General features: G+C 40.3%; 1 protein-coding gene across 4 annotated transcripts in view; it reads right to left on the bottom strand.

Annotated features, from left to right (window-relative positions):
* Positions 1 to 25,718, bottom strand: part of MAP3K21 (mitogen-activated protein kinase kinase kinase 21) — a 72,485-nt gene that overhangs the window by 28,530 nt on the left and 18,237 nt on the right. For all 4 annotated transcript variants that reach the window (XM_053606268.1, XM_053606266.1, XM_053606267.1 and 1 more), the window contains exons 2-5: positions 24,875 to 25,055; positions 24,137 to 24,285; positions 22,292 to 22,467; positions 12,308 to 12,548 (exon numbers count right to left, since the gene is read on the bottom strand). In XM_053606268.1, the coding sequence (XP_053462243.1) occupies positions 12,308 to 12,548; positions 22,292 to 22,467; positions 24,137 to 24,285; positions 24,875 to 25,055 (747 nt within the window). The remainder of the gene's footprint in view (positions 1 to 12,307; positions 12,549 to 22,291; positions 22,468 to 24,136; positions 24,286 to 24,874; positions 25,056 to 25,718) is intronic.

Genomic DNA, 25,718 nt, shown 5'->3' with positions numbered 1-25,718 from the left:
TGATAAAGATGAAATAACAACAGACCCCTCAGAAATTCAAAAAATCCTTAACGAATACTACAAGAAACTCTACTGTCACAAATATGAAAATCTGAAAGCAATCGACCAATACCTGGAAGCACGCCACCTACCAAGACTTAGCCAGAACGAAGTGGAAATATTGAACAGGCCTAGATCAAGTTCTGAAATAGCATCAACTATACAAAATCTCCCTAAAAAGAAAAGCCCAGGACCAGCTGGCTTTACGTCAGAATTCTACCAAACATTTAAAGAAGAACTAGTACCTATACTACTAAACCTCTTCCAAAATATAGAAACAGAAGGAATATTACCCAGCACATTCTACGAAGCAAACATCACCTTGATCCCCAAACCAGGGAAAGCCCCAACAAGAAAAGAAAATTATAGACCAATATCACTAATGAATATAGATGCTAAAATACTCAATAAGATCCTAACAAACAGAATCCGACAACACATCAAAAAAATTATACACCATGACCAAGTCGGATTTATCCCAGGGTCTCAAGGCTGGTTCAATATACGTAAATCTATAAATGTAATTCAACACATAAACAAACTTAAAAATAAAGACCATATGATTCTTTCAATCGATGCAGAAAAAGCTTTTGATAATATCCAGCATCCCTTCATGATCAGAGCACTTAAGAAAATTGGTATAGAAGGTACATTTCTTAAACAAATAGAGGCCATCTACAGCAAACCCACAGCCAATATCGTATTGAATGGAGTTAAATTGAAATCATTTCCACTTAGATCAGGAACCAGGCAAGGTTGCCCATTGTCTCCATTGTTCTTTAACATTGTAATGGAAGTTTTAGCCATTGCAATTAGGGAAGAAAAGGCGATCAAGGGTATCCACATAGGGTCAGAAGAGATCAAACTTTCACTCTTCGCAGATGATATGATCGTACATCTGGAAAACACTAGGGATTCTACTACAAAACTTTTAGAAGTGATCAAGGAATATAGCAATGTCTCACGCTACAAAATCAACACCCATAAATCTGTAGCCTTTATATATACCAACAATAACCAAGCCGAACAAACAGTCAAGGACTCTATTCCTTTCACAGTAGTGCCAAAGAAGATGAACTATTTGGGAGTATACCTAACAAAGGACATGAAAGATCTCTACAAAGAGAACTATGAAACTCTAAGAAAAGAAATAGCCGAAGATGTTAACAGATGGAAAAACATACCATGCTCATGGCTGGGAAGAATCAACATTGTTAAAATGTCCATACTGCCCAAAGCAATATATAATTTTAATGCAATTCCTATTAAAACTCCATTGTCATACTTTAAAGATCTTTAGAAAATAATACTTCGTTTTATATGGAATCAGAAAAAACCTCGAATAGCCAAAACATTACTCAGCAATAAAAACAAAGCAGGAGGAATCACGCTACCAGACCCGAGACTGTACTATAAATCCATAGTGATCAAAACAGCATGGTACTGGCACAAAAGCAGAGAAGTAGATGTCTGGAACAGAATAGAGAACCAAGAGATGGATCCAGCTACTTACCGTTATTTGATCTTTGACAAGCCAATTAAAAACATTCAGTGAGGAAAAGATTCCCTATTTAACAAATGGTGCTGGGTGAACTGGCTGGCATCCTGTAGAAGATTGAAACTGGACCCACACCTTTCACCATTAACTAAGATAGACTCTCACTGGATAAAAGATTTAAACTTAAGACATGAAACTATAAAAATACTTGAAGAAAGGGCGGGGAAAACTCTTGAAGGAATCGGTCTGGGTGAATATTTTATAAGGAGGACTCCCCAGGCAATTGAAGCAGTGTCAAAAATACACTACTGGGACCTGATCAAACTAAAAAGCTTCTGCACAGCCAAGAACATAGTGAGTAAAGCAAGCAGACAGCCCTCAGAATGGGAGAAAATATTTGCAGGTTATACCTCCGATAAAGGTCTAATAACCAGAATCCACAGAGAACTCAAATGTACGGGTGGGCAAGGGACTTGAAGAGAAACTTCTCTAAAGACCGACACACAATCTACAAACACATGAAAAAAAGCTCATCATCCTTAATCATCAGAGAAATGCAAATCAAAACTACTCTGAGATATCACCTAACCCCAGTTAGGGTAGCCCACATAACAAAATCCCAAAACCAGAAATGTTGGCGTGGATGTGGAGGAAAGGGCACACTTCTACACTGCTGGACTGCTGGTGGGAATGCCCACTAATACGTTCCTTCTGGAAGGATGTTTGGAGAATACTTAGAGACCTAAAAATAGACCTGCCATTCGATCCTATAATTCCTTTACTAGGTTTATACCCAGAAGACCAAAAGTCACAATATAACAAAGACATCTGTACCACAATGTTTATTGCAGCCCAATTCATAATTGCTAAGTCATGGAAGAAGCCCAAGTGCCCATCCACCCACGAATGGACTAGCAAATTGTGGTACATGTATACCATGGAATACTATGCAGCCTTAAAGAAAGATGGAGACTTTACCTCTTTCATGTTTACATGGATGGAGCTGGAACATATTCTTCTTAGCAAAGTATCTCAGGAGTGGAAGAAAAAGTATCCAATGTACTCAGCCCTACTATGAAGCTAAATTATAGCTTTCACATGAAGACTATAACCCAACTATAGCACAAGACTATGGGGAAGGGCCAAGGGAGGGGAAGGGAGGGGGGAGGTTTTGGTGGAGGGAGGGTAATGGGTAGGGCCACATCTATGGTGCATCTTAGAATGGGTATAGGTGATTACACTAATGTACACAGCTAAGATTTAACAATAAAAAAAAATAAGTGTTCATTTCATATTTGCAAGAGAGCTCAAATTTGCCTTTTTGGAAATTATACTTTAAATAACTTTAATGAGACACCTGGTATTTCAGATAGAGAGAATTTGGAATTTGGTAGGCAAAGCCAGCTATCTATTTGTTTATGCTAGAAATCCAAACATTTTTCTTGATATTGTCGTCTCCCTGACCCTACATATTCACTAAGCACAAAATATGTAACTTCTGTGTTACGTATTTTTCTTTCAGATCCCAGGTTCTAGAGGTGGCACCCCTGGACGTGCATGCCAGTTCTACCACTTGCGAGCACATCAACTTGGGAAAGTAACTTAACCTCTTGAAGTCTCAGTATTTGGGGGAGAAAACAATTATTCCTAATCCTAGCACTCTGGGAGGCTGCGGCGGGTGGATTGCCTGAGCTCAGAGGTTCGAGACCAGCCTGAAGAAGTGAGAGACCTTGTCTCTAAAAAATAGCTGGGCTTTGTGACAGGCTCCTATAGGCCCAGCTATTCAGGAGTCTGAGAGAAGACAATTGCTTAAGCCCAAGAGTCTGAGGTTGCTGTGAGCTGTGATGCCACAGCACTCTACCAAGGGCAACAAAGTGAGACTCTGTCTCATAAAACAAAAACAAAAAAACAATTATTCCTATTTCATAGGACTGCTAGAAAAACACAAAGAAATATAAAGTACTTAACACAGGGTTTAGGACGTAATAAATGCTTAATAAAAGCTAGATGGGCATTTTGTTCTCTACTACCCGTCCGCTGTCATCAGTTTGTGCCCAGGCTGCTATCACTACAATTCCTTACACATCCATCTTCCTGCATGCACAGTTAGTCTCTTTAGTTTGTTCTGCAGAAGCCAGATGCATTTTTAAAAAATATTTCATTGACAGATCGTAGTTGCACATACATTTTTGTGGAGTACATGTGATATTCCAATACAATGTGCTGTGACCAAACCAGGGAACTATGGTATCACCTCAAACATTTATCTTTTGGGTTGGGAACATTATAATTGTTGTTTTCTAGCTATTCTAACATACACAATAAATTACTGTTAACTATAATTTCCCTATTGTACTATCGAAGACTAGAGCTTATTTCTTCTAACTGTATGCTTGTGCTCCTCAATCAAACGCTCTTAGTCTTCCTCCCAGCTCCCTTTCCAGCCTTGTAGCCACTGTTCCTCTCTCTACCTCCAGATCAACTTTTTTAGCTCTGACACATGAGTTAGAACATAAGCAATTTGTCTTTCTGTGTGTAGCTTATTCCATGTAACATCATGATCTGCTGTTTCATCCAGGCTATTGCAAATCACAGGATTTCATTCTTTTTATGGGTGAATAATATTCTGTTGTTTGTGTTACATTTTCTTCATCCTTTCCTATCTCTCACTCTATACAAAAATCAACTCAAAATGGAATAAAGATTTAAATGTAAAACCAGAAACTAGAAAACTATGAAAAGAAAACCCTGGGGAAACACTATAAGACATTAGTCTAGGCAAAGAATTCTGGTGTAAGATCTCAAAACTATGGGCAACAGAACCAAAAATACACCAATCAAATGGGATCACATCGAGTTAAAAAGTTTTTGCACAACGAAGGAAACAATCAACAAAGGGAAGAGATAGCCACAGAATGGGAGAAAATATTTACAAACTGATGGGCGATTAAGGGATTAATAACTAGCTTATGTAAGGAATTCAAATAACTCAAAAACCAGAAAAAAAATCCAATTTAAAAAACAGGCAAAAGGCGTGAATAGGCATTTCTCAAAAGAGGACATACAAATAACCACCAGAATATGACAAAAAGCCCAACACCACAGACCCTGAGGGAAGGGCAAATCAAAACCACAATGAGATATCATCTCACCCCAGTTAGATGGTTATTTTTTTTCTTTTTTTTTCATGCTTCTCCATTCCAGTTAGATGGTTATTATCAAAAAGGCAAAAAATAACACTTGCAGGTTTTAAATGCATGACTGGCCACATCACTGTCCTGCTTAAAAGCCTTCAGAGGCTTCTGATTATTCTTAAGTTATAGATTAAAACTGCAACAAAGTCTACAAGCCCCTACAGATCCAAGTCTGGGTTCCTGACATTCCCCCCTCATAGAGCCTCATTCTTCCAGTCCTCCTCATGGTCGAAATCAGAGGTCAGCACAGGTTTTCTGGAAAGTGTGACATGTCACGTGGCCTCTACAATCTGTCTCAGCCCAACTCTGCCAGGGTAACGAGAAACCCCAGACGACACGTAAATAAATGTGTTCCAGTAAACATCTCTTCATGGATACTAAAATTTTAGTTTCAAATGATGTCAGGTATCACGAAATGTTACTCTTCCTTTGATTTTTCCCCAAGTATTTAAAAGTGTAAAAACTATGGGCTGTACAATACAGGTATAGGCTGGACTGGGCCCACGGGGCGTAATTTGCTGACCGCTGGTCACACCACGCAGGACTCTTTCCAATTCCTGGAAGAAACCAGGCTTTCTTTGCGTGTGCCCTCTGCCTGGTTGCTTCCTTCCACCTGTGTATTTGGTAAATTCCCACATCGAGTCTCAATTTAAATGGTGCTTCTTTAAGAAGCTTTCTACTATTACCTTAGACAAAGTTACATCTCCGTACCAATCACTGTCACATGATTAGTACGGAGATGTAACTTTTCCCTCACAGTAGTTAATAATTACAGCAAGTAAATAAGCATTTGTTTAATTATTAGCTTAAGTTCTGCTACCTCCCCCAACACTATAAAGGAAGTTCTCCAGGGGGAGAGGCCAGGATAGTCTCCAGCCCTGTTATATCCTCTGCCAAACTGGCACAGTGTCTTGAACAAAAAAGGTGCTTAGAAAACTTTTTTGAATGAATGTTTCCTCTGTGGAGACTGTTCAGTAATGTGAGTGCAGAGAGCACGTGTCTTATCACAACGCCCATACTCGGGACATGGTAGGTCCTCAACAGTTTGTCAAATGAGAAGGGCACACAAAGCTTTACCAATGGATCAAACCACGGCTTAATGTTAATTGCTGAGAAATATACAGCAGTTGGGGGTGGACTGGAAGCAAACAGAACCAAGGTACCAGAGGAAGGCCTTCTCCATCTACCAAACGAGAAATCCTGACAGCTTTGACCAGGACACTGCAGTCTGAGTAAAGGAAATAATGGGGACAAGAATAGAGCTCAGTAGGCCAGGAGGGCTGACTGCAGTCAGTGGGAGCGGGGTTTTTTTTTTTGGGGGGGGGGGTATGGATGGTAAAGGAAACAAATCTGCAAACCATTGCTAGGAAATCAGTATTTTAGATTGAAGTGATTTGTAAAAGGCTCTGTTGGCCACTACAGAAGGAAATTCTTGGTCAACTTCTACAGCAGGAAGAGCCCTCTGATCTGCAGCAGAAGGCAGAAGCCAGGCCAAGAACAAAGCCACAGGATTTGAATGACAAACCTTTTGGAATAAATGATAGGACAAGAGATGCTAAGCACAGGCCAGGGAGCCAGCGTGGAACGTGCACCAAGGCCCGGGTGAGTAGATGATACAACGCTAGATTGACAGAGCTTCTGAAAATGCAGACAGACATTCACTGATGCTGTAATAAAAAGCACTCTATGTTTTAAACATAAAAAACAGTCCCAGCTACTTGGGAAGCTGAGGTAAGAGAATCGCTTGAGCCCAAGAGTTTGAGGTTGCTATGAGCTGTGATACCACAGCACTCTACTGAGGGCGACATAGTGAGACCCTGTCTCCAAAATAAATATATAAATAGATAACATTTCTTATTATAAACATTCTGTCCCTATGAAGAGGAGAAAGACTGAGTTTGTCCCAGTTAAACATTCAGAAAAACTACCAGTGAACTGTTGAAGCACATGTGCCTAGCACTCATTTTCCCTGTATACAGAATGGGCCAAGAAAAGATGTATAAACATTTTAAGAAAAGAAAAAACTGTATTAAAATCGCAACACTCAATTAATACTAATAATGGCTGTTCTCTTGTACATTGTGTTTTGTATCTCTTGTAATTGCAGAAGGCAAACGTGACTGACTATTACAATTGTGCACACATTTTTCTGGCACGCTCTGGGATTTGTTGGGAAACAACAGTTCTCAAGATACCTGTTCGTGGCAATGACAGGGCGGTCACAGGCTTCTGAGTAAAAGAGACCCCAGCATTTTGGTTGGTAATGTTGGTATCTCTTAACAAAGTTAAGGCAGCCCCTGTAGCGACAATCGCTTGCAGGTGAAAAGGTGTATTATTTCTGAAGAATCGTGGTATGGACTTGCTCCCTCCCAACCATGCACCCTTGCACACACACAGGTGGCTGGTCTCCGTAGACTTTGGCACTTCTAGTCATTGAAGGCAGAAAACACCACTGCTCCAGAGATATTCCAACATTTGGAGGCTTTACGACGTTTTAGCCTTGTTTTCACAAGTCCTAAAAACACAACTTTAGTTCTAAATAATCATAGTACAGCGGGAAGGATATCAAGCTAGAAAGAACTACTGGGACCACGCCTTTTCCCTTCTACAAATTTCAAGAAATATACTCAGTGTTCGCAAAAAACAATGTCCTAAATTGTTGCTGCCTCACTTTCTAAGCATTAATCTTCCTTATCTGGTAACCAACTATGAAGGAATTCCAGCCAGAATAAAATGTGAGTTTTCGAGCATAAATAAATAGCCATGAGATTAAAAATAATCAGTGGTGATTCACAGGGGCACGATTATGAGTTGATGTAATTCTTCATACTTAATATATTTTTGAAAGATCTGTGGAAACAAATGTTGAAGGTCAGTTTACAGAAGCTTCAAAATGCTTCTTAAACATTCTCTAAGCTGGTTCTATGTAAGGAAAAGAAAGTCCTGCAAAAAGGTGTTTAAGAAATTCGGTAAGGCAACTCCATGAAAAGGATATATCACAATTCAATTTATCACTCATCAGATAAATAGTGTAACATTAAATGTTTTCCCCTTTTATTTTTAGTTGGCATGTAACGAAGGAACGTATTTATAGGATACAAAATGATATTATGATATTTATAATAGAATATCAAATGATAGAATGATCAAATAAGGGCAATTACTGGATGATTAGCGTATCTATCACTACGAGCATTTATCATTTCTTCACGATATAAACATTCAAAACCCTCTCTTCTGGCTTTTTTGAAAATGTACAATGAGTTCTAGTTAACTGTGTTCAGTCTGCAGTATCCAGAACATAAGAACTCATTTCTTCTACCTGGCTGTGATTTCATATCCTTACTACCACTTTCCAGAGTAATATTTACAAGTCTATTCTCCACTACTGTGGGCTTACGATATTTTTTTAACTCCCATCTGTAAGTGAGAATGTGTATTTATCCTTCTGGGCCTGACTTATTTCACGTAACAAAGCGTCCTCCAGGTTCATCCGCGTTGTTGCACATGGCAGGACCTCACTCTTCCTTACGTCTGAACAGTATTTCGTGTGTGTTTATATACCACCTTTTCTTTATTCATTCACTTGTTTATGGACGCTTAGATCGATTCCATATCTTGGCTATTGTGAGTATTGCTGCAGTAAACACAGGGGTGCAGGTGTCTCTTTAATACATTGATTTCCTTTCCCTTGAATAAATAACCAGTGGTGGGACTGCTGGACCCCATCATAGTTCCATGTCTTTTTTTTTTTTTTAGAGACTTCAAAAATGGCTTTACTAATTTACATTACCACCAATAGGATGTAAGAGTTCCCTTTTCTCAACATCTGTTGTTATTATTATTATTTTGGTCTTTTTGATAGTAGCCTTTCTAACTAGGGTGGGAAGATAACTCATTCTAGTTTTGATTTGCATTTCCTTGCCTAGATGATTAGTGACGCTGAGCATTTTTTCATGTTTGTTGGCCATTTGTGTGTCTTCTTTTAATCAGATTATTTTTCTTCTTTTTTTTCACTGTTGAGTTGTTCAAGTTCCTTGTATATTCTGTATTTTAGCACTCTGTCAGATAAAGTTACCAAATAGTTTCTCCTATTCTATAGATTGTCTCTTCACTGTGTTGAGTGTTTCCTTTGCTATGCAAAGTTTTCTGCGTAGTCCCATTTGTCTACTTTGGTTTTATTGCCTATGCTTTTAAAGTCTTAGCCATAAAATCTTTGCCTTGACCAGTGATTTTCAACAGTGTGCTGCAGTACACTGGTGTGCCGTGAGAAGATCTTAGGTGTGCCAGGAAAATTTTTAAAGATTAGTTAAATTATTCTGGAAAGATATTCAAAGCACAGTAAGTATATTCTGTTGTTTTTTTTTACACACACACACACCCCGCCCTTTTTTGGTAGAGACAGTCTCACTTTATCGCCCTCAGTAGAGTGCTGTGGTGTCACAGCTCACAGCAACCTCCAGTTCCTGGGCTTAGGTGATTCTCTTGCCTCAGCCTCCTGAGTAGCTGGGACTACAGGTGCCCGCCACAACACCTGGCTATTTTTTTGCTGCAGTTCGGCCGGGGCTGGGTTTGAACACACCCCCCTCAGTATATGGGGCTGGCGCCCTACTCACTGAGCCACAGGCAGTGCCCTACTCCCCCCCTTTATTTGTCAACATAATTTAAGTCACAGAAGTTTAATTATAGGTTCAAGTGTGTTGTGAGATAAGAAAAGGTTGTTGACTAACATCCTGAAGTGTTTCCCCTATCAAATAGTACTAAAATTTGGTAACTCAAAAAATTTTCTAGCAGATGATAATACTAAATACTAAGACTTGCTTTCTTATCTATACTAAGCAAAATTCCTCAAGAAAAAAAGAATTTTAGAGCTGTTATTTCCCTTTTTGGATGTCTGTCCTGTTCTGAGACATTTACTTTTTAAAATTTGCTTTTTAAGTAAATACGTGTGCATAGGTGTGTTTACAGTTGAGAAATGAGAAACAGTGATTCTGTGTTGGCACCAGAGCCAGTAAACTATCACCTACCGCCATCTTGTGGGCATAAAAGGTAACTGTCATGCTAAACTCTAGAAGCTGGGTTTTATTCCTTCATCATGGATTAGATTGATTGCAAAAGATTTTTTGGTTATGTTTTAACTAGAATCTTTTATAAAGTTCCATAAAGTAAATAAATGTGTACCCAAAATGTCTCCTCTATTCTCAACAATAAAAAAGTCAAATATCATAGTACATTCTGGAAATTTAGAAAGTAAATTAAATAAATAAATAAATCAGTCTGCTTTGAATAAATTGAACAGTTAGCCAAGGAATATTTGAAAAGAAAAGCAAGAGTGAAAGTTTGACCTCAGGAATCCTAAAATGTTTCATTTAATCACTTTACCATTGAAGAGTATAGTATTGGTGTAATGATTTAATTTTTTCTTCTAAGTTTATTTCCCTTTCTATCTGATTCCTATTCCTTCCCACCTCCCCCAAAGTTTCCCAAGGGAAACAATAAATATTAAATTACAATAACATATTCAAAATACAGGTAGAAGAAAGATACAGTTGAGATCTGAAGAATGTAGGGATTCTCTGAATTTTTCTACCATCTATTATGCTTGAAAGCAGAAAGCACATCATAGATAAAATAGCCTATTTTTAAAATGATGACTGATACTCAGCAGTTTAGCCAGTGGTCCTCCAGGCAACAGTCCTGGCCCAGAGCAAACATTAGAAGAGAATCTGGAAAAGTCCCTCCTTCCCACCCAGAGAGGCTGAAGGTAAAACGTACAAGGACCTGTTCTCACCTCATCACACCAAACGATCAGTAATGCATTCAGTGTATGCTGGATGCTCCTGACCACCACACACCAGTGGTTGCTGAACCACTGAGGACATCTGTAATAACCTAAAGGTCACAGTGTGCTGCAAGGCTTCTAGAATTTTGCAAGAATTTTACAAGACAATCTGTACATATTTGATAGAAAACAAAACTGTTGTTAACCACAACAGTTATGCCATTAACACACAGATTAGGAAAACGCTACCATCTATAAAGAGCACTCTAATCTACAGTACATACACTATGTATGTGTGTGGTGTGTATACATTTTTTTTTAATACATAGTCCGCAGAAATGGAGTCTGCTCTTTTTTTTTGCAGTTTTTGGCCAGGGCTGGGTTTGAACCCACCACCTCCGGCGTATGGGGCTGGCGCCCTACCCCTTTGAGCCACAGGCGCCACCCCTGGAGTCTGCTCTTGTCAACATCTTACTCTGGTAGTAGAAAGAATTATACGGGAGGGATATTTGGTTTTTCCTTAAATCAAGTATAATACGTAATATTAAAGAATGTAATTCAGTGAATTAATATATGTTTGCAATTTTCTGTTCCTTTGGTTTCTCCTAACGCATTACTAAAAGCACTTAGGAATCCTTTTATGTTACTGTTACAATGTTTTAAAAATATTTTTCAGGGCGGCGCCTGTGGCTCAGTCGGTAAGGTGCCGGCCCCATATACCGAGGGTGGTGGGTTCAAACCCGCCCCGGCCAAACTGCAACCAGAAGATAGCCGGGCGTTGTGGCGGGCGCCTGTAGTCCCAGCTACTTGGGAGGCTGAGGCAGGAGAATCGCTTAAGCCCAGGAGTTGGAGGTTGCTGTGAGCTGTGTGATGCCATGGCACTCTACCGAGGGCCATAAAGTGAGACTCTGTCCCTACAAAAAAAAAAAAAAAAAAATATTTTTCAAAACTCCCCTAGATATACTGGTTCATTTTTGTGCCTCGAGCACTTTAAAAGTGAAGTTTTATTTCACTTCTACAAAGTGTTTTTATTTCATTTCTACAAAGTGTTCTATTCTTTATCAGATGAAAGTGAGAATATGGGTAAAGTACTTGACATATTTTGTTGAAGGTGCTCACAACAGTATCAGTGTCCCAAACGAACCCGGATACCAGAGTCATCTCATAGATCCTGTGAAAGCTTTTTACTCTGGACTTGCACAATAAAATGTGATGATGCTTACATGTAATCAGCTGCAAAGTAGTTCTGCTTTGGTGGTGGCTCACACCTGTAATCCCAGCTTTCTGGGAGGCTGAGGCCAGTGGATTGCCCCGTCTCTACTAAAAATAGAAAAACTAGCTTGGTGTTGGTGGCAGGTACCTATAGTCCCAGCCACTGGGGAGGCTGAGGCAAGAGGATCGCCGGAGCCCAAGAGTTTGAGGTTGCTGTGAGCTGTGATGCCAGGGCACTCCACCCAGGGCCACAAAGTGAGACTCTGTCTCATAAAAAAAGGGTTCTTTGATTTCAAAAGGAATAAATCAACTGCTAATATGAAAGTATCCTGCGAGTTAAACACTCACACTGCACTAAACTGCAGCACACTCCTTCTGCTGTTTCCTGCGTAAAAACTCACTTGGTCATCACCTTAGGACCATGAACTGAAGCCATGTACTGAACATCCTTACTCAGTCACCGTTGTACAGTCTTACTCCCCCCAGTTACTTACTTACTTTCCCGGTTCTGATGAAATAAAGAAGCTGATTAAAAGAATGGCACGGAAAAATCTTTTTAAATACCTAAAGACAAAATCACACCTGAAGGTAAGCTGATCCGATGTCCATCTTTGAGCTTTAAACGACTTCTCTTAAACTTGCCCTTCCTCTTCTTCACCTTGGGCTTCTCCTGGTTTAACTGGAATATCAAAATGTTCAGCTCCCGCTCCAGCACGTCAATCTCCCGCTCAGCCAGCTGCTGCTCACGCCGCTTCAGCAATTCCTCCTGGGACTTCTGCTGAAGCGCCGCCCGGGTCAGCTCCTCCTCTCGGGACCGCAGCTCCTGTGCCAGGGTGCACACGGAAAAGAGAGTCACTGAGCAGGGAAGTTGTAGCTAAATGTACCTTTGTTTGTGAAATACAACACTGACCACTTCTAGATGTTGACCTGTTTGTGGGTGGTCAACTCACAGACATTCCATTGTATTCATTACAAATTTTACAAAGAGGTGGCCAACACGTACCAAATAGTTTATAAATAAAGGTACATTGAACCACAATTTCCCATTTTCCCCTATGGATGGTGATTTGGGGGCACCCTTTCACTATAAAAGACTGCAGTTCGGTCTTCTTTAATGAGATACTTCCTTAGAGTCTGCCGACAGAATGACGTCTTGGTGGCCAGATGAAGTGAGAGATCAACAGAGCTAATGTGTGGCAAGTCCACTGCAGGCCTGTTGGAAATGAAAATAAGACACTTCCAAAATCGTAAGCCAAAGGGAGATATATTCAGTATACTAAGAACTTTTCAAGATCCCCTGATGAATGAAAGTATCACTTTATAACAGATCTCATGAGGCAACTAATAACAGGTCCTCTGTCACGATGCTTACTGATAAAAGTTAAACTTTCTCTTGGTTTGGGGTTTTAAATTATTGAACTTCTGAGAAATAGAAATTCTACCAATTTAAAATACTTTCACTCCTATTAGGAAAAAAATTATTCAACACTAAAATGGAGAACTCTACCATGTTGTAAAACCTTATCCCCGTTTTTATTTCATTTCTACGAAGTGTTCTATTCTTTATCCGAGACATAAATGTTCCTTTTACTGCTGAACTACTTTCTATTCTATTCAAAATTATCCTGCTATGAAATCAAGCTCTCACATAGAAATCAAGGCATTTGCAAGCTTTTTTTTTTTTGTAGAGACAGACTCTCACTTTATCGCCCTGGGTAGAGTGCCGTGGTGTCACAGCTCACAGCAACCTCCAACTCTGGGCTTAGGTGATCCTCTTGCCTCAGCCTCCTGAGTAGCTGGGACTATAGGTGCCTGCCAGAACACCCAGCTGTTATTTGTTGCAGTTTGGCCCTTCGGTATATGGAGCTGGCGCCCTACCCACTGAGCCACAGGCGCCGCCCTTTGCAAGCTTTTTTGTACGGCTACAAACAAATTTGATCTTAGAACACTCTAATCATTAGTAATGCTACAAACTGTAGATGCCTTCTCAAGTAGAGCTTTGGGCCTTGAGTTCTGAGAACTGTGAGTATTGCGCAAACATTTTCTACCTTATGTAAGCAGACCACGTGTTAAATAAAGAAATATTGTAAGATAAAGGCTTCTGGAAGAAACTAGAGCCAAATCATGGGACTAAAATGCCAATTCACATCTACTAATCCCTAGATTTTTTACAGACGCAGTCAAAAAGTAATTTGAGCCTATGTATCAGTATAGTTATCACAAAGCAAATAAACACAGGAGACCATCTTCCCACAAATTAAGAGGACAGTATCAAGAAGAGACTGGGCGTGGCTCAGCGCCTATAGCTCAGTGGTTAGGGCACCGGCCACATACACCAGGGCTGGCAGGTTCGAACCCAGCCCAGGCCAGCAAAAAAAGCAATGACAACTACAACAACAACAAAAATAGCCGCGCATTGTGGTAAGCACCTGTAGTCCCACTATTTGGGAGGCTGAGGTAAGAGACTCGCTTAAGCTCAAGAGTTGGAGGTTGCTGTGAGCTGTGATGCCACAGCACTCGACCGAGGGCAACACAGTGAGACTCTGTCTCAAAAAAAAGAGACTAGGCGATGCTAACGATAAAGAAATTTGTCTACTCAGATCAAACTAATTCTGAATTTATGGTAATTCTACCAAAGTAGACTGAAATTCAGCTTTGAAACTTTCTTTAAATTTATTTTTTCTAAACAAATTGCATTGGCAAAACTGCATGAGAAATGATTTACTTTGGACCAACTGATGTTTCTTTAGCTAATGTGAATCAGTTGACTTTTACAGAGTAGATCAATATTTCTTCATTACACTGTAATACTGCGAATTACTTGAAAAAAAGAAAAAGAAAAAATATTACATGTTAAAAACTCTGTACTCCATTTTTTAAATAGTACCTTTTGTCCTAATTGGACATTTTTACTGTGGTTTATTTGGGGACAAAGGATATTTCTAGTCAACTTCTAATTTCTAACTGATTACTGTCTATCTTTTTGTTAAACTCTTCCTTTTCAGGGGTGGTAATGTTAATCCAACCAGCTATTGTTGAGATGAGATGGCATGAGAGAGAAATAAGAACATTCAGGCTGTGTGTTACTACTACAGTAATTGAATAAAAAAAGTTTTAATTTCAGATCCCAACCTATCAATTAAAATGCCCTTGCAACAACTTTATAAATTAAAAAAAAAAAAACTTGTCTAAGACTTTATAAGGGAAAAAATTAAGATGGAAGAGAAAGGAAAAGTAACTTTCCTTCTGAATAAATCTTAAAACATTTAGGAGTAAATAAATATAAAAGGTCTGGGGTATTAGAAGAACCCTTTTGAATACTTTGAAATTATGAAGCACACAGAAAGAATTCTTTTGGCTGACGACATTGCCAGCAGTAATATTTTTTTAATCGCTTGGCACAAGTCACTCCGGTAATGGCCAATCCAGATTCCTGGCAGGGGCTGTTAATCATTAACAATGACATGCCTTCCCCGAGTGGTCAAAGACAGGTGCAGGCACACAAGCACACAAAGACAGACGCACAGAGATAAGCAGCCAGGAATTTAGGGAGGACCTGGTATCTATGGAGGCTGCAATTTACTGAGTAACACAGACCACAGCCAAGTTACTGACCATTAATTCCAAGTCTGATGCCTCCTACTTTAAGCAATCAGTGAACAAGAAAGGGAGATAGAGCACGGACACTGCTTTCTACTCCATCAAAAAAGATGTAATTAGAAACCTCTAAGCAAAAAAAAAAGTACCACATTTTCTTTAATTGTAAATCAAATGGGTCACAAAATACCAGAAATGCTGCACCACAAGGAGCAACACACAACAAACCAAAGAAACTGCTGTAACCCCAACACTGAGAAACAGCTCACGCCCACTCTTGATGCATGCTTTTATTATTTATTTATTTATTTATTTATTGTTTTGCAGTTTTGGCAGGGGCTGGGTTTGAACCCACCAACTCTGGCATATGGGGCTGACGCCCTACTCCTTTGAGCCACAGGTGCCGCCCACACATACTTTTATTTTTATGCCACATATAATAAGAACTCACTGGAAATGCCTACACCTTCTGGTTTCAGAAATCATTATCAATTAAAAATAAATAAAACAGGCTAAAATAATATTAATCGTTAATTACATCACTTCCAAAGTTTACATTCTGTAATTCAATGCTTTGTTTGAATTTGAATGAATTCAAATTCACTGCTTAGTTTTTTTTTCCCAAAGTCTTCTCCTGCTCTTTACAATCTTTCTCATTCTTGTAATTAAATGTCTAAGTTTAGAATTCCTGGAAACATTTTGGGGACATGTAAAAATTAAAAAAAAATCAGAGTCCCCATCATTTTAAGTGAACAAAACTTATTAAAGCTGCCAAGAAACCCAGCAAAGGTATCATTGATAGTCATTGATAGTAACCCTTCAAAGAACTACAGGACTGCAAGCTTAATCCAGCCAGTGATTTTTCCAGCATTAATTCTTACAGCCCAGTTTCCCCTATCCCTGTGGCAGGGAATAAGCAGGAGGTCTGAGCCAGGCCAGCGTCTGCCAAAGTCACCTCATTGTTTCTTCTGGGGCTTCCACTTACTGAGCACTTACTAAGTGTGAGGCCTGGCTCTGAGCACTTTGCACACATGGCTCCAGCCTCACACCACCCCAAGGCAGATGGCCTCGATGAAGTACACCACGTAACGAAACCTGAGGCCACAGAGTCCCAAGGCCAACCAGGCTGCCTGGCTCTGGTTTTAAGCACTATATTACACTGTTATAGATTTCCGCATTTGGATAATACTTCACATAAGAAAAAGTAGGCTAGAAGTGGGGTCTGTCCTATTGTTCAGAATCCCATACAGACTTTCCACTTGAGTTCCTCCAGGGTGACAGCTGATGAAGTAGTGAATTTCACCACCAGATGGCTCAAAGGGCCAGATGGCTGCTGATTTGCAGACCAGATTTCAAACCCTGGAGCATTCACCCAGAGACACTGCTTCCAAAGTTACTCCTTCCCTTCCCTGTCTACTTGAAAGTCCTCTTGGGACTCAAGAACAGCCCTGGCACTACCGCCCCACCCCACCCCCCCCCGCCCCGGCCCCCTGTGCTTTCTGTCCTTCCCATGCTGTGCTCAGTTTTGCAGGATCCCTGCCTTGGCCTTCGCCTCCACCCTCTCTGGAAGGCCTGTTAAAACATACTCCAAATTGTATAAAAAACAACACATAGTATCCCACAAATGCATAAATGTATTCATGATCTATGTGTATATGATTTAATAAAAGGAAAAAAAAGAAGACATGTTGCTAATAGTCAGCCCCATCTCTGGGGGCACGATGGGGACAGGGAGAAATGGGAGACATGGGAGTAGTTTTCTTACTTATGAACTCTGTGTATTTTTTAGTGGTGTCGTGGTATTTGGTTGCATTTACCTATTTTATGTATGTGTGTGTATGCATATACATATGTGTATATATGAATATACATATATGATATATACAACATATATACACACACACATATGTGCACATATATATTTATGTACATACATATGTGATTTCTTTTGAGACAGGGTCTCGCTTCGTCACCTCGGCTGGAATGCACTGGTATCATCAGAGCTCACAGCAACCTCAAACTCCTTGGGCTCACGTGATCCTCTCGCCTCAACCTCTCAAGTAGCTGGGTGTGCACCACCACGCCTGGCTAATTTTTTTTTTTTTTGGTAGAGAGAGGATCTTGACATGTTGCCCAAACTGGTCTCAAATACCTGGCCTCAAACAGCCCTCCTGCCTCAGCCTTCCAAAGTGCTGAGATCACAGGCATGAGCTACTGTGTCTGGCCTATTTTTTTTTTTTTTTTTTTTGCAGTTTTTGGCTGGGGCGGGGTTTGAACCTACCACCTCCGCCCTACCCCTTTGAGCCACAGGTTCCCCCTGTGTCTGGCCTATTTTAAACTTACAAAATACTGACAAATCTAAGGAAGAGGGTGGGTTGCTTATACATCTATTTCTTTAAAAAACGACTTCAGCAACTTATATTCCTTTTTCTAACCATTATTTTTTATCATTTTAAATTATGAAGTATTTAAAATATTCGGTAACTAGAGAGAATAACAAATACTCAGGCACTCACCATTGACATTCGACAGACACTAAATTTTTACCACTGTTTTAGGTCTGTTAAATCTCCATCCTCCCCCTTTTCAGATCTGCTATTCCTAGATGGGCGGACATCCACCCCAGGCCGCACTTTTAGCCTTTGTATACACCTGAATAGCCCTGTTTTGCATGTTTTATAAATTTGCATAAATGATATATAATGTCACTACTCTGAAACTCAGTTTTTCCACCCAATATGATGTTTAGATGTATTCAATGGGAGTGTGTTGCTAGAGATCATTCATCTTAACTGCAGCAGCTCCTCAGGTAATGTTGTTTCATTATAACATTGATGATGAAAAACAAATCAGTTCCTCGCTGGGGCTGCAGCCAGAGTGGATTTACGCGTTCTCCGGGTCTGCACGGGTTTCCTCTCACATCTCAAGGATGTGCATCTTCAGTCTGAGGCTCTTGTCTGAGTAAGTGTGGACGTGTGTGCAGGGCTCTAGTCCGAGTGACTGTGGACATGTGTGCAAACGCACCTTGCCAGGAGGTGGTTCCCACCTTGACCCCTGAGCTGCTGGGATGGGCTCTGGCCACACCCATGACCCTGAACTTAAATAACTGGGTACATAATTTTCTTCCTTGGATTTATTTCAACATTTACTATTAGAAGGGTTTTGGTCTTTATTTAAAAGTTTGCTGGATGCCTGTGTGAGCAGAAATATTCCACAGGAACTTAACTCTTGTTTCTGTCAATTAGCCTGGGGTAGAATCATTCCATCATATGTCTGTCATTTTGCTTAATGTCGAAGTTTATAACAACCTATTGACAATGTTACCTGAGGAATCACTGTATTGTACATATTTCTGTTGTATGAATATGCACTCCTTTAGGCATCCATTCCCCTATTAATGGATACTGCGATTATTTCCAGCTTTTAACTATTACAAACAATGCTACAGGGAACAGTCTTAAGCAGGTTTATTTATGTGTGAGAGTTTCTCAATAATCCAGAACCAGAAGTTAAACAGCTGAGTTGTATGCCATTATATCATGAGATTCATAACAATATATATCTTTTTAAATTGATTGTTCACTTAAAACCATAATAATAATGATTTGATAATTTTGAAATGTCTCGCAATTATTAAAACACATTATCAGGAGCATATTAACAAACTGTACTTAGGTTTATTTAACATATGTATTTAATGCCTGTCGAGTGCTGAGTACTGTGGTCAGTGCTGCTAACGCAAATGAACAATGTGACCCACCAGAAAAGGCAAAGCAAGAACAAGTGCACAGGCGATAGTAATACAGCATGATGTGCTCTGATAAGGGAGCACAGCAGAGAAAGGAGTAAGGTATCAGGAGCTGAGAATGGCAGGGCAGCCACTCCTGTGGTGAGGACAGAAGCTCGGGAGAGATCCTGGCTCTCAGCAGACGAAGGAAGAGGCGCAACGAGTTGGGAGCTTGACATTATTAATCCAGCTGGGAAATGCAGTGCGGCTGGGTCAGCAGCAGGGGGACAGGGAGGCCAGGTACATAAGGAGAACAAAGTTACTAAGGAAAAGGAGCTCAAAGGAAGCAAAGCCAATCAGATTCGCATTTCATAAGAGGAGGAACAGATCAAGGGAGCGAGATTGGATGCAGGGTGCCCAGGGTGGATGCAGACTGCCCAGGCTGGATGCAGGGTGCCCAGGGTGGATGCAGACTGCCCAGGGTGGATGCAGGGTATCCAGGCTGGATGCAGACTGCCCAGGATGGATGCAGGGTATCCAGGGTGGATGCAGAGTGCCCAGGGTGGGTGCAGACTGCCCAGGGTGGATGCAGACTGCCCAGGGTGGATGCAGGGTATCCAGGCTGGATGCAGAGTGCCCAGGGTGGGTGCAGGGTGCCCAGGGTGGATGCAGGGTATCCAGGGTGGATGCAGACTGCCCAGGGTGGATGCAGGGTGCCCAGGGTGGATGTGGGGCACCCAGGGTGGATGCAGACTGCCCAGGCTGGATGCAGGGCACCCAAGCTGGATGCAGGGCACCCAGGGTGGATGTGGCCACAGTGCTGGCTGGGATGGCAGCATTAGCCAGGGAGTGACCACTGATGGTCTTTTCACACAGGCAACCATAGTAAACACTGTCCAAGACCCCGAAGACTGGGCACCCGGGAGACAGTGATCCCATTATCATGAACAAGGAAGAGAATGAGGAACGGCAGAGGTGGAGGCTCTGACTCAAAGTCTGGCTCAAAACTGTTGCCAAGATATTACATCGAGCCCCTGTTTGAAACTTGTCAACAGGTTCAAATCACTAACCCTGTATTCAATGGACCATAGGATTATTCAAGGGTATAAATTGCTATATCCAATCTCTGAATCCTAAAATTCTAGCACTGACCCCTGGACATAGCAGATAGTCAGTATATGTTTGCTGAACAAAGTGTATAAATGAAGTACTGAAACTCAACCATTTCCTTATAGACATGTCCTTATACCACACACAGAGCACAGAAAATGCATACACATCTTAAAAGACTGTTAAAATTCTAATACTCAAATATACTGGTAACAAAAGATGAATACAGGTCACATTCAGAACCTCTTGTAGTTGCAGAAGTCACACATGATGAGTATTATAAATTTAATACAGTTTTCTCCTTTCTTAAAAGGCATGTACATTTTTTGGTACCCTCTGTATTTTTTGAGGGGGTAACGTGTATTTTGGGGAATGCCTGTGACACATCTTGTATTAATTTCCAAGTTATCATTAACAGAAGTAAGATAGAAAAAATAAGAATCTGGACATATAATATCTTGGTATCATATTATTAAATACAGTAGCTGAGGAAATGATTTTGCATAGACAACAACTTGTTACGCCCGCATTTGCCCTTTCTGGACCAGCCTTCAGCATTATGATCACTGTGGAGGTATAGAAATCCAGGACCAACCACACTGCGCAAGCCCAGGTGCCTTTACCTGGGAAGTGACTCTATGCCGTAACTCACGCTTCAACAACACGAATCGGAATGAGCAAATGGGCCTCTTTATTTAAGCAAAGCAATATCCCCTTACCTAAAAACAATGCTACTATGTTAGCATCACCAGTGGATGAGGTATAAAAATTCCTTCCTAGAAGCTTATATGACTTTATAAAGAGTATGAATAATTTACAGTGTTGTACTTTTAACATTTGCTGCATGTATAATGGAAGAATTAAACTATTGAACAATTACACCCTTCAGATAACAGGAATGAACCTTGATTCACCTAAGTGCTCAAGTACTACAAAAATGTCTTTAAAAAAATGAATACTACCACTGTAACCACAGAGCCACATTTCAAATGTGAAATTCTTCAATTATCTTTTAATAGCATTTGTTACCACCCAAACCACGCCATGTCTTCCAATTTCTCACATTTCACCTGACATGTGGTGACTGCACGTATCATAACTGCAGCTTCTTTACGTTTAACACATAGACTAATTTGATTCCTTCTTAAAACGTGTAAGCTCAGCACAGCTTAACACAGGGTGTCCAGCCTCCTGCCTATGGGACACATGCTGGTTTGTCAGGACTTTTTTCCCTTATCTGTGGGGTTGAATATCACAGAAAGTACACACAGACCTTTGTTTTACTAATCAGCTGTCACTAGTGTCTGTATATTTACTGTGTGGCCCAAGACAACTCTTATGCTTCTAATGTGGGCAGACAGAAAAAAACGTTTGGACATCCCTGGCCCTGACTCGTGTTAGACTTCAAAATTTACACCTTTTCCTGGTTTCTCCAATAAAGCAATAGCCTTGGAAATAAAAAGGGGTTAGACACAGAAGAACTAACATAAAAGAGGCTTTCAAATACATGAGAACACCACTAACCAACTACAAAAAGATATCTTTGTGACAGTTAAACATAGACCAAGTGTTATTACTTGGTTAAATAACATTTAATTAATAATAATTATAATTATTAAAAATTAATAATTTTTATTTGTTAAAAAATAATGGGGAAAAGAGACCAAAAAAAAAAATAAAAGATAAAATAATAACAATTACTGAAGGTGGTTAATGAACACAAGGGGTTTATTATGCTCTGCTCTCTCCTTTTTTTTCCACATTTGAAAATTCCCCCAATAAAAGGGCTTTCCTCCAATTACACATTTTGAGTATATATCTGCGGGGTGTTTTTATTTTTAACCTGAAGTAAGGCAAGAATGAAAAAAATACTGATATCTGAAAATAAAGTAGAAAACTGGTCAGCATACAGAGGTGGTCAGCACGAGCGGCGAGACGGGCTGCACTGATGCGGACATGTGGTGCATGTCCAGTCAGTGACAGGTCAACCAAGGAGGTGTCCAGTGCAGGGAGGGGTCAGCTACCGGGGCTCTACTGTATTTCCCACTAACACTAACACTGCTTCTTGGCTCACACTTCCCATAATCTTCACAAATGTAAAGATATTATGCAATCAGAAATCTCTCTCTCACCTTTTCCTTTGTTCTTAACTCATTGAACATCTGTTGAATTTCCACTTTCCAGTCATCTTGCATGGAATGAAAAGACTCTCGAGGCATTTCAGTCATCACCGCCTCTTCAATAGCAGTCAGCTGTTCAAGAATTAAGGCAAACGACGGGCGAATGTGAGGGTCTTGTTCCCAGCATTCTAAAATAACCGAGAATCACGTTAATCCCATCTCTCAGCACGACACAGATTCTCTCCAAGACAATAGTTTCTAAGAAATGTTCTACACTGAAATGTATTTCAACTTAGCACTTATCATTCTAAACCAGAAGCCAGTATGTATAGTGTTTGCTGAAAATCTAAAGATTTTAAGAATCTATTGATAATATTTCAGCTCAGTGTCCATAGCACAGTGGTTACAGCACTAGCCACAATACACCGAGAGTGGTGGGTTCGAATCCAGCCAGGGCCAGCTAAACAACTGCAATAAAAACATAGCCGGGTGTTGTGGTGGGTGCCTGTTGTCCCAGCTACTGAAGCAAGAGAATCGCTTAAGCCCAGGAGTTTAAGGTTGCTGTAAGCTGTGATGCCATGACACTTTACTGAGGGTGACGTAGTGAGACTTTGTCTCAAAAAAGAAAAAAGAATCTGTTGATAATATTTTGAATAATTTCTTTTATAGTGTCCATGTCAGTAAGATAAGGCTACTGTTGTCTATACTGTGCTACATTTAATAGGTGGAGAAAAACTGTTTTTCAGGGGCCTAAGCCACCATGGTCAGATGATTTACAGATATAGAGTCATATGACTTAACCCAAAAAACAAATGTCTCTGAAATGTTATGATCATGAGAAGTTCTAAGAAATAGCCTAATAATGAAGTAAGGTGACCTGCAGGTTACAGAAAGAGTTGATTAACTTTTTTTTTTTTTTTGAGACAGGTTCTCACTCTATTGCCCAGACTAGACTCCATGATCAAAGGTCACTCAAAGCAACCTCAAAGTCCTGGGCTCAATTCATAGGACTACAGGCACATGCCACCACACCCCACTAAATTGTCTGTTTCTTGTATATAGACACAGGGTCTTGCTCTTGCTCAAGCTGGTCTTGAACCCCTGGCTTCAAGTGATCCTCCCAGCTCAGCCTCCCAAAGTGCTAGGATTACAAGTGTGAGCCAGCACACCTGGCTTAGTTAACAATTTTTAGAAGATAAGGATCAAATAGATAAGGTCATGACATACTGGTTAAGACTGCAAGGCATTTTTGATCATCAAGTATTTATTTATTTATTTATTTATTTTTATGAGACAGAGTCTCAAGCTGTTATCCTGGGTAGAGTACCATGGCATCATAGCTCACAGCAGCCTGCAACTCTTGGGCTCAAGCGATCCTCTTGCCTAGGTTATTCTACCTTTAATAGAGATGAAGTCTCACATTTGCTCAGGCTGGTCTTGAACTCATGAGCACAATCTACCTGTCCCAGTCTCCCAACGTGCTACGATTTACAGGTGTGAGCCACGGCGCCTGGTCCGTCAAGTCATATTTAAAACAGCAGATCTGGAGCCAGTTCAACACTGTGTTTGAACTCTGCTAGTGTACTTGGTAGAAACTTTATTACCACTCAGTTGAGTTTTATACATAAATGAGTCACTGATAAAATTGGGTTGTTTTTATATTACTTAGCTCATCAAAACTTTACCTGATAGTTTAGATCAGAGACTAGGTCTTGAATTCTTAAAACAGTATGGTTACTTAAAAGCAACTGAATATTAGAATCACAGAAATTGCTTTCTTGCTTACAAAAACGAGGATGTTTTAAACAGCAATTCTCCTTGCCCTCACAGACATGCAAAGAAAGGTTGCACAAATACCTTTCATGAGCTTGGCAAACGGCTCAGGGCAGGTGGATGGAACTGGCAGTGTGAGCTTATTGACTGCCACCCCGTAAGCCACAGCAAGGCCATCGATACCTCGATAGGGAACTTCTCCCGTGAGCAGTTCCCACAGCAGCACTCCATAGCTAGGAAGCAAGGTTATCAAATGTTCAATGGACGAAATGGTGTCATTTCCTTCTGACACAGCTGATGGCACAAACATCAGTCGCTTCATGCAGTTCCTAACAGGATCCTCTCTTCCAAGAAAGCCCACAATGGCTGACATGCCAAGGCAGAGGCGGGATCTTCCCATCAACAACTCAGATACATGCAGTACCTGGCCTCCCACAAATTAAGTAAGCATTCATTATAGCAACTACATACCTAATGAATAGGAAAGCCTAAGAGTAAGTTTGCTTAAAATGAAAATGGACTTTTATTTTCTGGAAGACCTTCTAAAACACTGACACTGGTGTTAACTCAAATTATTATTAATTTTAATCAACCTTCAGATTTAACAAGAAGGTTCTCCTATAAAATGCAGTCATATAACAATGCAAACCTCAAATTACTTGTTCTATTGTCACAACTATCTTGTTCAAAACAATCAAACTTTCCTCAAAAGGCCCACGCTATTCATTCTCTGACTGTGCTGCACACTTCAGGATTCACTCAGGGAATGCACAGCAAGCACTCTCGTCTCAGGTTTCCAAACACCACATCAGCACTGCTCACCTCCAGATGTCACTTCCCTTGGAGAACAAGGATGACTTGATGACCTCTGGGGCCATCCAGGCGTAGGTGCCCGCTGCGCTCATCCTGGTGGTCCGGTGCCACTCCCGCGCCAGCCCAAAATCTGTGATCTTCAAAGTCTTATTGCACACGTCATCATGCTCTATCTTCTCCAACAGCAAAACTAAAGAAAAAAATCAAAGGTGGGACGTTTCATATTCTAATTTTTCAGTCACAAGTTTTCCATGACACAGAAAACATAATCTTCGCGGTAGTTGGCAGAGTAAATGAGAATGAACTTGTGTTTTACCATTTTATCTTAATTACTTGATGCTCATTATAACCTGAACAGGTCATTTGTGCCTGAAGTTACAATTAAAACAAAAACGAACCCACAGACACAGTTTAGCTTAGTGCTCTTTTTGTGAATATTTCTCTTTCTTATAAAGTAAATGATTTCTGAGGTAAGAAACATTTACTGAGCTATCACAGGGAGGATCAAAAGTCTGTGAACGTTTAGCTGGCACGAAAAAATATATTGTTGTCTTCCAAGAAATTCGTTCCTGACCTAAGTGCAGTTTTTTCTACTGCCTATATTACAGAATATTGCAAAGTAGGTGACATATTACCACAGCTTATTACTATCAAACATTACATTAAATTTGCGAAATGCTTATAGATGCGTGGTCCTTTAACTCATGAAGACAACATAGGAAGTATAATTGCTTTATTGAAGCTCGAAATATAGCAAAGACTAAAAGCCCTAGAGAAACCTCATTCAGTTGCTGGATTCTGCAGCCCCAGGCTTCTGACAAGGTAGAAAAGACATATGAGAACTTCCAGGAGC

Source organism: Nycticebus coucang, chromosome 10 (assembly GCF_027406575.1).
Source record: "Nycticebus coucang isolate mNycCou1 chromosome 10, mNycCou1.pri, whole genome shotgun sequence".
NCBI classification, from domain to species: domain Eukaryota; kingdom Metazoa; phylum Chordata; class Mammalia; order Primates; family Lorisidae; genus Nycticebus; species Nycticebus coucang.
Note: the sequence above shows the minus strand (reverse complement) of the source record. Positions and strands in the feature narration are given on the sequence as shown.